This window comes from Manis pentadactyla, chromosome 15, assembly GCF_030020395.1.
Source record: "Manis pentadactyla isolate mManPen7 chromosome 15, mManPen7.hap1, whole genome shotgun sequence".
Classification (NCBI taxonomy): domain Eukaryota; kingdom Metazoa; phylum Chordata; class Mammalia; order Pholidota; family Manidae; genus Manis; species Manis pentadactyla.
In genome coordinates, this window is record NC_080033.1 from 18,207,604 (window position 1) to 18,220,670 (window position 13,067).

Here is a 13,067-nt window from a genome sequence, read left to right on the forward strand (position 1 = left end):
ATTCCACAAGGTCAGCACTACCCCCATCCCAAAGCCAGATAAACGCACCGCAGGAGAGACAGCTACAGGCCAGTACCCACCATGGACACGGGGGAAATTCCAGAGACAGTTTTAACAAGTAGAATCCAACAATACATATAAAAAGAACCCATACATATACAGCCAACTGCTATCTGACATGGTACAAAGGCAGCTGAGTGCAGAAAATATGGCCTCTTCAACAAAAGGCACTGGAACAACTAAATATCCACAGGAAAAGATGGAACTGCAATCCATACCATGCTCTACATACAAAAACTAACCCCGAAAGGACCGTACATCTAAATGTAAAGCCTAACACTATAAAGCTTCTCAAAGAAGACATAGAGGAAAAGCTCTGTGACTTTGGGTTAGGCAAAGATTTCTTAGATACAACACCAAAATCATGGTCCATGAAAGAAAAATTAATCAATAGAATTTAATTAAAATTTAAAACTTTCTTCAAAAGACACTGTTAAAAGACTAAAAAGCTACAGATTGGGAGAAAATACTTGCAAAGCATATATCTGGATAAAAAACTTGTGCCCAGAACAAATAATGAACTTCTACAACTCAATAAAAACACAAACATCCCAGTGAAAACAAAGGCAAAGAAGCAAACAGACACCAAAGAAGGCTCACAGATAGCAAACAAGCACATGAAAAGCTGTTCAGCAACATTAGTCAGGGGGAAATGCAGTGAGATACCTCTGCATACTCATTAGAATGGCTACGATTTAAAAAAACCGACCATATCAAGTGCTGGAGATGTTGTGGAGCAACTGGAACTCTTGTACCTGCCAGTGGGAATGTGAAATGGTACAGCCCCTTTGCGTAAGTTTGGCACTTTCTTGAAAAGTTAAATGTACACCTACCATGTGAGCCACTGATTCCTTTCCTAAGTATTTGCTGCCCTACCCCCCACCAGCAGTACTTGTTCATGTAGAGATTTGAATGTGAATGTACACAGAAGCTTTATTTATAATTGCAGATAACGTGGAAACCACACAGATGTCCATCAATAGGTGAATGATTAAATGAACTGTTACGTCCACACAATGGAATACTCCGCAGCAAGAAAAAGGGTCCACACAATAAGATGGATGAACCTCAAAATAATGATGCTGAGTGTAAGAAGACACACAAGGCAGACAAGCAGTGCACATGCTGCAGGACAGATAGAAAACTCTGGAAAATGCAAACTAATTTAGAGTGACAGAAAGAAGATAAGGAGGTGATTAGGGAGGGACAGGGGTGGTAGGAAAAAGGAATTTACCAAGGGGAGGAGGAAACTTTTGGGGGTGATGAATGTGTTTATTATCTTGACTATGGTGATGGTTTTGCAGGTATAAATATGTCAAAACATGAAATAGTACATTTTTGTTACGTGCAGTTTTGTGTTTATCAAGTTAAAAGAACAAAAAACATCAGCAGACATGAAGTGTAGTATGATCGCATCCTTTTCTAAATACATGCGTATATGCACGTAAGATCTGTACAGGGAAAGAAATGCCTGAGGTGCCCAGCCAAAGTCAGAGGTCATCATTCAGAAGTAGGACGACGGGGATGGGTGCGGAGGGCTTTGAGCACGTGATGGCATTCCTGTACTGTCTGGAGTTGTTCACATCAGTGGCTTTTTTAAATTACCAACTGTTTACAGTGTGAACAGCGTGTCACCCCGATAGGCCCTCCAGCTCTAGCTCGGCTCAGTGGTGTGAGTCGAGGCCTTGTCTACACCAGCCCACCCACATACACCTTACCATCTTGTGTATCAAGTGGAAGTTCTTCTTATGAGCCTGGAATGCCTTATTAAACAGAATCTTCTCCTGGGAGGTCCAGACGTCTGAACCTATCGGAGAAACAGGAGGGAGAAGGACAGTTCTGCGGCCGCAGCCGTGGCTGAAATGCAGCCTGCCCTTTTTAAAGCTGTCACTACCGAGTACCAAGTATGTGCCAAGAATTCTGTTTTGTCTCATACATTCCTTAGAAAAACCTCAGCAGGTTGGGATCAGTACTATCCCCACTTTACAGATGTAATATCAAGGCTTCCATTGGTTAACAGACTTGCCAACGGGAGGCAGCAACCCCCAGTTGCCTGACTCCCAGGCTGGGGTGCTCAGCCACTGCATCTGAGCCCGCCTTCACCTCTCCCTGGCCAGGGGATCCCTTTCCTGGCTGGGCACAGACGGTGAGGGAACCACTGGAAGGGGGAAGGGAGGACCCAGCCAGGAGAGACAGGCACCCCCTGAGGTCCCCTGGAGAGGAAAGGCCCTTCTGGAAAGGCAGGAGAAGGAGGGCCCCAAGAGAACACCCAGAGGCACAAGCAGAGCCTGCCGCCAAGACCGACTGGCTCCCGGGTACTAGCCGGGCACACCCACCCCCGCAGCCTCGCTCCAGTACCTGCGTAGTGATAGTTGGCAAGAGGGTGAGTCAGCGGCTTCTGGGGTCCTCCGTGTAACAGGGTCTCTAGGGCCACCTGGAGCAGGAAGGAAAGCAGGCTACTTTCTGAGGGAGGGAAGGTGAGGTCGAGGCCTGCCTTCATCCTTTCATCCATTTGAGAAACACTTACAGGCCTCCCTAAAGCCTCCCTCACTCCAGGGCTACTCAGAGCATGGTGGGGCCGTGGACTGGCCGTGGCCTGCGAACTGCATGGGGACATACCGGCTCCGTCACTGTGCATACTGGGTGCAGCTGGTGTTTTTCTCATAGTAGGGTTTTCTTGACGAAGGAAGCAGTGTGCAGATTTATTCTTGTGCCAGCTCCTTCCTTCGTCAAGGACTGGCAGTTGTAGGAGCCCTGCCTGTGCCACGCCCCAGTTTATTTTCTTCATAGAACTAATCACTAACAACTTTTAAAAACAGATTTCCCTTTGACTGTCCTAAAATGAAAATGCAATCCCCACGGAGAAGGATTTTGTTTTGCTCAACAGTGTCAACCCGATCAGGACTGGCCATGGAACTTGCAGGGCCCAGTGCAAAATGAAAATGCAGACTTTTTGAAAATTTGTTAATTTCAAAAATGGTGGAGGCAGAGCATTAGACCGAGGGGGGCCCCAAAGCCAGCCCTGCCCCAGGGCCACAACACTCATGAGGGCAAATACACATGTGCTGGTTACTCTGCTGAGCACCCACTATGTGGCAGCCACTACCTTGTAACTTGAGGAAAACTATAGTTGGCAATACTGACTCCTCGGGCCCTAACTCGGGTGACATGACTCCCCTTTCCACTACTCAGAGTTGCACTTTTATTTTCTAAACTTCAGGATTGTGAAGCGGGTCCTTGGAGGAAGCAGATGTTTTTGTTGCATCAGGGGTTTTCGTACATGGGTTTTTAATAAAAAAGGTAAAGCTCCAATGATAAACCAGATCAGTGCAGGACCTGAGTCAGTCTACTGGGCTCCGCTCCCCCTGCCCCTGCGATCTCGGAGGAACCTGGTGCTCTGCTGCTGCCCAAGGTAAATAACTGACTAACTGGGCCCCATCTGCACACTTGCCCTACAACTGACAACGACATCAACCCCACAGCCACTGGGGAGAAGGATGGGTGGCCTTTCTTTAGTTTTCATGAGCCGCAAAGCCCGCAGATGGCACATTACATGAACCAGATCCCCAGCCTCAGGAGAGCAGGGGCTTTCCAGGGACCCGCCAAGCCCGCCCCTGCCTCCAGCTCACCGGGACGTCGCCCTGGGCCTCGTGCAGGCAGTGCAGAGCGAGCTCCAGGTTGGTGCCAACTCCTGGCATCGCGCTGGACGCCATCTTGCAGAGCTCAGTAACTGTTCCCAGCAAATGTCCCCAGAAGAGTATGAGAAAGGGGAGACACAGGGAGTCAGTGAATGCCGGGAGGAGACGTCCCCAAAAGCACACAGAGGGGCTCCTTGTCCCTGTCTCCCTCACAGCTCCCTGAAAAGCAGGCAAAGGGAAGGACACGGATGAAGGGCAGAAACCCTGCTCCTGGGACCTGCTCAGGATGACCTGGCCGATTACTGCGTGAGAAGAATGGGGGGCAGCAGAAGTCCTGGTCAAACAGCCTGCTACCCCACCCAGAGATACTGCTTCTTGGTCCAGGTGAGAACTGGGAGGAGGAACTCCTTGGAGATGAGGGAAGCGGGGAACCCTTGAGAATTTGGCCACCATGTCTCAGCCACCTCTATCCTGTGTTTCTGGATTGCTCGACACATCGTCCGATGGCTTCCAGACAAGAGAAGCTCCATATTCACCGGTCTCGGCCGTAGGGCGCTCCTGGAGCTCCGGGATCTCGGCCTGAAACTCGCTTCCTATCCTGATGTGTCTGAAATGAGGCCACACACAAGACATACACATGTGACTAAGATGGGAAATAAGACAGAGATGTGTGACGTGCCCTGCTCTCAGGCCACAACCCTGCTCTCTGGAAACCTCTATCATCTCCCAGATGCATCTGGGGAGTATTTGTAACCCCTGACAGACATGGACAAGTATTCTAGATACCGTCCAGCTACACCCCCTTCGTCCAATTTCCTTTTTCACCAGGCTTCTGCACTCAGGTGCCCCTCTTGGGGTCCAGGACAGGGGAGGTGTATGCTGATGCCTGGCATGCTTCTACATCCATGGCCACATCCATCTAGTCACATTCCATGGATACTCAAGTCTCACACGTGCCATCACCAATTTTACCTAGATCCCCAGGGGACTGGGCACTTGTCCCAGTGGGCCCAACTATGGGATGCTCAGATAGAAGGAATATTGTAGGAACTTCCCACATACACCCAGAGTAATCTACCACTTCTCTCCCACAGAGTAGCTAACCCCCCTGTGAGGAAGGACCTCTGGGGGAACACAAGGAAGGCAAAAATATCCCCACGTTGGAAGGACCCCCAAGTTCTAAGTCTGTTCCAACTCACGGTCTAATGCTGGGCTTGGTGTCATCCTCGATTGCACAGATGCCAAAACAGTCATCCACTTGATCTAGAAAACACACAACAGAAAGCTTCAAGAACACTGACTAGAAGTGACACAGGGGCCCCTTCTGCCTGCCTTTGTAGAGCAGCTGAAAGCAGGGTTTCCAAGATTGCAAGGCAGGGAGCTCCTACAGAACACTAACAATAGAACTACCGTATGATCCAGCAATCCTACTAGTGGGTACTGTGCCAGGAGGACAGAAATCAGGCTCGCAAAGAGACACCTGCACTACCATGGTCACTGCAACGAGATTCACAATTGCTAAGATGTGGAAACAACGAAGATGCCCATCGACATATGAATGGGAAAAGATTACGTGATTTATAGATACAATGGAATCCTATTTAGCCTTAAAAAGAAATTTTGCAATATGCAACAACAGGGATGAAGCCCTTGAGGACATTAAATGAAATAAGCCAGTCACAGAAAGAGAAATACTGCATGAATGCACTTAGACATATAGTATCTAAAATACTCAAATTCATATAACCAAAGGGTGGAATGGTGGTGGCCAGGGGTAAGGGTAGTGAGAAATGGGGAGTTACTAAGCAATGAACGTAAAGTCTCAGTTAAGCAAGTTGAATACAGTATAGAGATCTGCGGTACGGCACTGCTAACAATACTATACTGCACTTAAAACATTTGTTACACGGTAGGTCTTATGTTAACTCTTTTCTTCTCAACAAAAACTCTTAAAAAGATCATGTGGAAGAGGATGACGACTTCTGAAAAGACAAAGAGGAAAACAACAAATAAACTGGTAAAAATTATTTTTAAAGCAGTTAAAGTCTCTAGAAGTTATCCTAAAGGTATACACCATTTTAAGAAATACTCATTCAGGACAACTGAGTAAATGTCGGTAAGAATAGTGAGTTTGTGGCATCTGAGCCATGACTTGTTCCCTTACCTACCAACCCCATGCACTGTGTATCAGAAGCTCTACTTGGAGGGCTCTACTCCAGGGAGGTGCAGCCAGGGACACAGGGGGTCCCTCTCCTCCCAGCTCTCATGCCTAAAGAGCTAAAGAAAGGTACAATGAAAAATGCTCATCAAAGAGAGAATACAATTAAGAGGTAGAAATTGTGTTTTTTTCCAACCAAAGGGAAATCTTGGAGTTAACGACAATAACCAAAATGTAGATTTGAGCTGGCGGAGGTAACCAGCAGCCAACTTAAAGCTAGATCCATGGAGATTATGGATTTTGAAGAACAGAGAGAAAAATAAATGAATGAAGGAAAACGAAGAGCCACAGAGAAATGTGGGGCATCAATAAGTGCAGCAACACGTGCAATGGGAATACAAGGAGGAGTGGAGAAAGGAACAGAAAAATATTTAAAGTATTTAATGGCAGAAAATGCACAAAATGTGACAAAAAAAACAATACATACATCCAAGAAACTCTATAAAATCCAAGTAGCACAAACACAAAAAGCTCTCCATCTGGGCACATCTTAGGCAAAATACTGAAAGCCAAAGATAAAAAGCTTGAAAACAAAAAGAGAAAAATAACGTGATATACACGTACACTCCAGTAAGATCAACAGCTGACTTCTCATCGGACATGACAGCAGTTGGAAGGCAGTGGGACAACATGATCTCATTGCTGGAAGTAAAAACTCAACCAAGAATCTTATATCCAGCAAATTACCTTTCACAAATGAAGGTGGAAAAAGACATCCTTAGGTAAATAAAAACTGAGGAAACTTGTTGCTTGCAGACATATCTTACAAGGAACATTAAAGGGAGAGAATTATTCAGCCATGAAAAGAAATGAAGTTCTGATATACACAACATGGGTGAAACCCTAAGTTTTCATGCTAACTGGAAGAAAACACAAAGAAGCACACACTGTATGATTCCCACTTATATGAAATGTCCAGAAGAGCCGAGCCTACAGGACAGAAAGTAGATTTGTGGTTCCCTACAGCTGGGGACAGGGTCGAGAGGGGAGGGACAAGAGTGACTGCTGAGTACAGGGCCCCCTTGGGCATGATGAAAATATCCAAAAATTGATGGTAGCAACGGTTGCACACACAGCTCTGAAATACCAACTAACACTGTATAGTTTATTTTAAGGGGATGAATTGTATGGCATGTGAATTACACCTCCACAATATAAATAAATACTACAGGAAGTTCTTCAGACTGAAAGAGAAAATGACATGAGATAGTAATCTGAATCCAAACAAAGAAACAAAAAACACTGGTAAATGTACTTATATAGGTAATTATAAAAGTCAGTCTAAATGCATACTTTTTCTCTTTTCTTAATTGAACTAAAAAGTAATTGCATAAAACACTACTGTTATAGGCCTGTAATTTATAAACATATATACGACAACAACAGCACAACAAAGGGGAGATTCATTAGAGTAAAGAAATAGCACTCCATACAGTAACTCAAATCCACAGGAATAAATGAAGAGATGAGAAACGGTAATGAAAAATGTTATATAACAAACTGTATAAATAATGCTTACATTCCCTTATTCTCTCAGCTTTTGTTACATAAAACAAAATTGTATAATATAAGAATCGATGTTTTGCAGGGTTTATATACACACACACTCACATACACATACATATATAAAGTACATATATGAATAATAAGAGCACGAGGGTTCGGAGAAATAGAGCTGTATAGAAGTAATGTTTCCGTATTTCACTGTAAGTGACGGGAAGGACAGGGAGGAAGGGCAGAAACCCTGCTCCTGGGACCTGCTCAGGATGACCTGGATGGTTACTGCATGAGAAGAATGGGGGGCGGGGGGAGACATCCTGGTCCCACAGCCTGCTACCCCACCCAGGGATACTGCTTCTTGGTCCAGGTGAGAACTGGGAGGAGGAACTCCTTGGAGATGAGGGAAGGGGGGAGCCCTTGGGAATTTGGCCACCATGTCTCAGCCACCTCTACCCTGTGTTTCTGGATTGCTAATTGCATCGTCCGATGGCTTCCAGACCAGAGAAGCTCCATGTTCAATGGTCTCGGCTGTAGGGCGCTCCTGGAGCTCCGGGATCTCGGCCTGAAACTTCTTTCCTCTCCTGATGCGTCTGAAATGAGGCCACACACGAGACATACACATGTGACTAAGATGGGAAATAAGACGGAGATGTGTGACGTGCCCTGCTCTCAGGCCACAACCCTGCTCTGTGGAAACGTCTGTCATCTCCCAGATGCATCTGCTGAGTATTTGTCACCCCGGACAGACATGGACAAGTGTTCTAGATACTGTCCAGCTACACTCCCTTCCTCCAATTTTATCACCAGGCTTCTCCCTCAGGTTCCCCTCTAGGGGTCCAGGACAGGGGAGGTGTATGCTGATGCCTGGCATGCTTCTACATCCATGGCTACATCCCTCTAGTCACATCCCATGGATACTCAAGCCTCACATGTGCCATCAACAGTTCTACCTATATCCCCAGGGTCCTGGGCATTTGCCCCCATGGGCCCAACTATGGGATGCCAAGAAAGAAGGAACATTGGAGGAACTTCCCACATACACCCAGAGAAATCTACCACTTCTCTCCCAGAGAGGAGCTAACGCCCCTGTGAGGAAGGAGCTGTGGGGGAACACAAGGAGGGTAAGAATATCCCCACTTTGGTAGGACCCCCAGGTTCTAAGTCTGTTCAAACTCACATTCGAATGTGGGGCTTGGTGTCATCCTTTATAACATGGCTGCCGGAAGAGTCATCCACTTGATCTAGAAAACACGCAACAGAAAGCTTCAAGAACACCGGCTGGAAGGGATGCAGGGTCCCCTTCTACCTGCTTTTGTAGAGCAGCTGAAAGTAGAGTTCACAAGCTTGCAAGGTCGGGAGCTCCCTCAGAACACGAACAGTAGAACTACCGTATGATCCAGGAACCCCACTTGTCGGTATTGACCCAAAATAATCGAAATCAGCCTCTCAAAGACACACCTGCACTCCCATGTTCACTGCAACGTGATTCACAATAGCTAAGATGTGGAAACTCCCAAGATGCCCATCGACACATGAATGGGTAAAGAATATGTGGTTTATACATACAATGGAATCCTATTTAGCCTTGAAAAAAGGGAATTTTGTAATATAAAACAACATGGATGAACCCCCTGAGAACATTAAGTGAATTAAGCCAGTCACAGAAAGACAAATACTGCATGAATGCACTTAACATGTAGTATGTAAAATAGTCAAATCCATATAACAAAAGGGTGGAATGGTGGTGGCCAGGTTTAGCGTTGTGGGAAATGGGGAGTTACTAACCAAGGAATGTAAAGTCTCAAATAAGCAACATGAATAAAGTCTAGAGATCTGCTGTACGGCACTGCCAACAATACTACATTGAACACTTAAAAGATTTGTTAGAGGGTAGGTCTTATGTTCACTCTTCTTGTCACAACCAAAATTGTTAAAAAGATCATGTGGAATACGACTAGGACTTCATGAAGGCAAATTGTAAAACAACAAAGTAACTGGTAAAAATTATTTTTAAAGCAGTTAAAGTCTCTAGAAGTTATCCTAAAGTTATACAGCATTTTAAGAAATATTCATTCAGGACAACTGAGTAAATGTCGGTAAGAATAGTGAGTTTGTGGCATCTGAGCCATGACTTGTTCCCTTACCTACCAACCCCATGCACTGTGTATCAGAAGCTCTACTTGGAGGGCTCTACTCCAGGGAGGTGCAGCCAGGGACACAGGGGGTCCCTCTCCTCCCAGCTCTCATGCCTAAAGAGCTAAAGAAAGGTACAATGAAAAATGCTCATCAAAGAGAGAATACTATTAAGAGGTAGAAATTGTTTTTCTTTCGAACCAAATGGAAATCTTGGAGTTAAGAACAATAACCAAAATGTAGATTTGAGCTGGCGGAGGTAACCAGCAGCCAACTTAAAGCTAGATCCATGGAGATCATGGATTTTGAAGAACAGAGAGAAAAATAAATGAATGAAGGAAAACGAAGAGCCACAGAGAAATGTGGGGCATCAATAAGTGCAGCAACACGTGCAATGGGAATACAAGGAGGAGTGGAGAAAGGAACAGAAAAATATTTAAAGTATTTAATGGCAGAAAATGCACAAAATGTGACAAAAAAAACAATACATACATCCAAGAAACTCTATAAAATCCAAGTAGCACAAACACAAAAAGCTCTCCATCTGGGCACATCTTAGGCAAAATACTGAAAGCCAAAGATAAAAAGCTTGAAAACAAAAAGAGAAAAATAACGTGATATACACGTACACTCCAGTAAGATCAACAGCTGACTTCTCATCGGACATGACAGCAGTTGGAAGGCAGTGGGACAACATGATCTCATTGCTGGAAGTAAAAACTCAACCAAGAATCTAATATCCAGCAAATTACCTTTCACAAATGAAGGTGGAAAAAGACATCCTTAGGTAAATAAAAACTGAGGAAACTTGTTGCTTGCAGACATATCTTACAAGGAACATTAAAGGGAGAGAATTATTCAGCCATGAAAAGAAATGAAGTTCTGATATACACAACATGGGTGAAACCCTAAGTTTTCATGCTAACTGGAAGAAAACACAAAGAAGCACACACTGTATGATTCCCACTTATATGAAATGTCCAGAAGAGCCGAGCCTACAGGACAGAAAGTAGATTTGTGGTTCCCTACAGCTGGGGACAGGGTCGAGAGGGGAGGGACAAGAGTGACTGCTGAGTACAGGGCCCCCTTGGGCATGATGAAAATATCCAAAAATTGATGGTAGCAATGGTTGCACACACAGCTCTGAAATACCAACTAACACTGTATAGTTTATTTTAAGGGGATGAATTGTATGGCATGTGAATTACACCTCCACAATATAAATAAATACTACAGGAAGTTCTTCAGACTGAAAGAGAAAATGACATGAGATAGTAATCTGAATCCAAACAAAGAAACAAAAAACACTGGTAAATGTACTTATATAGGTAATTATAAAAGTCAGTCTAAATGCATACTTTTTCTCTTTTCTTAATTGAACTAAAAAGTAATTGCATAAAACACTACTGTTATAGGCCTGTAATTTATAAACATATATACGACAACAACAGCACAACAAAGGGGAGATTCATTAGAGTAAAGAAATAGCACTCCATACAGTAACTCAAATCCACAGGAATAAATGAAGAGATGAGAAACGGTAATGAAAAATGTTATATAACAAACTGTATAAATAATGCTTACATTCCCTTATTCTCTCAGCTTTTGTTACATAAAACAAAATTGTATAATATAAGAATCGATGTTTTGCAGGGTTTATATACACACACACTCACATACACATACATATATAAAGTACATATATGAATAATAAGAGCACGAGGGTTCGGAGAAATAGAGCTGTATAGAAGTAATGTTTCCGTATTTCACTGTAAGTGACGGGAAGGACAGGGAGGAAGGGCAGAAACCCTGCTCCTGGGACCTGCTCAGGATGACCTGGATGGTTACTGCATGAGAAGAATGGGGGGCGGTGGGAGACATCCTGGTCCCACAGCCTGCTACCCCACCCAGGGATACTGCTTCTTGGTCCAGGTGAGAACTGGGAGGAGGAACTCCTTGGAGATGAGGGAAGGGGGGAGCCCTTGGGAATTTGGCCACCATGTCTCAGCCACCTCTACCCTGTGTTTCTGGATTGCTAATTGCATCGTCCGATGGCTTCCAGACCAGAGAAGCTCCATGTTCAATGGTCTCGGCTGTAGGGCGCTCCTGGAGCTCCGGGATCTCGGCCTGAAACTTCTTTCCTCTCCTGATGCGTCTGAAATGAGGCCACACACGAGACATACACATGTGACTAAGATGGGAAATAAGACGGAGATGTGTGACGTGCCCTGCTCTCAGGCCACAACCCTGCTCTGTGGAAACGTCTGTCATCTCCCAGATGCATCTGCTGAGTATTTGTCACCCCGGACAGACATGGACAAGTGTTCTAGATACTGTCCAGCTACACTCCCTTCCTCCAATTTTATCACCAGGCTTCTCCCTCAGGTTCCCCTCTAGGGGTCCAGGACAGGGGAGGTGTATGCTGATGCCTGGCATGCTTCTACATCCATGGCTACATCCCTCTAGTCACATCCCATGGATACTCAAGCCTCACATGTGCCATCAACAATTCTACCTATAACCCCAGGGTCCTGGGCATTTGTCCCCATGGGCCCAACTATGGGATGCCAAGAAAGAAGGAACATTGGAGGAACTTCCCACATACACCCAGAGAAATCTACCACTTCTCTCCCAGAGAGGAGCTAATGCCCCTGTGAGGAAGGAGCTGTGGGGGAACACAAGGAGGGTAAGAATATCCCCACTTTGGTAGGACCCCCAGGTTCTAAGTGTGTTCAAACTCACATTCGAATGTGGGGCTTGGTGTCATCCTTTATAACATGGCTGCCGGAAGAGTCATCCAGTTGATCTAGAAAACGCATAACAGAAAGCATCAAGAACACTTACTGGAAGTGATGCAGGGTCCCCTTCTACCTTCTTTTGTAGAGCAGCTGAAAGCAGGGTTTCCAAGCTTGCAAGGACGGGAGCTCTTTCAGAACACTAACAACAGAACTACCGTATGATCCAGCAACCCCACTTGTCGGTATTGACCCAAAATGATCGAAATCAGCCTCTCAAAGACACACCTGCACTCCCATGTTCACTGCAACGTGATTCACAATAGCTAAGATGTGGAAACAACCAAGATGCCCATCGACACATGAATGGGTAAAGAATATGTGGTTTATACATACAATGGAATCCTATTTAGCCTTGAAAAAAGGGAATTTTGCAATATGCAACAACATTGATGAACCCCTTGAGAACATTAAATGAAATAAGCCAGTCACAGAAAGAGAAATACTGCATGAATGCACTTAACATGTAGTATGTAAAATAGTCAAATCCATATAACCAAAGGGTGGAATGGTGGTGGCCAGGGATAGGATTGTGGGAAATGGGGAGTTAGTAAGCAAGGAGTGTAAAGTCTCAGTTAAGGAAGATGAATAAACTCTAGAGATCTGCTGTATGGCACTGCCAACAATACTATATTGAACACTTAAAACATCTGTTAGATGGTAGGTCTTATGTTCACTCTTCTTGTCACAACCAAAATTGTTAAAAAGTTCATGTGGAATACG

The 13,067-nt window shown here is 44.8% G+C and overlaps 1 protein-coding gene across 1 annotated transcript in view; it reads right to left on the reverse strand.

Annotated features, from left to right (window-relative positions):
• Window positions 1–13,067, reverse strand: part of LOC118929735 (zinc finger protein 541-like) — a 30,903-nt gene continuing 17,836 nt past the window's right edge. The window contains exons 9-15 of the mRNA XM_057492851.1: window positions 12,292–12,355; window positions 11,568–11,704; window positions 4,898–4,961; window positions 4,235–4,305; window positions 3,690–3,790; window positions 2,419–2,494; window positions 1–1,867 (exon numbers count right to left, since the gene is read on the reverse strand). Of these exons, the coding sequence (XP_057348834.1) occupies window positions 1,725–1,867; window positions 2,419–2,494; window positions 3,690–3,790; window positions 4,235–4,305; window positions 4,898–4,961; window positions 11,568–11,704; window positions 12,292–12,355 (656 nt within the window). The 3' untranslated portion in view covers window positions 1–1,724. The remainder of the gene's footprint in view (window positions 1,868–2,418; window positions 2,495–3,689; window positions 3,791–4,234; window positions 4,306–4,897; window positions 4,962–11,567; window positions 11,705–12,291; window positions 12,356–13,067) is intronic.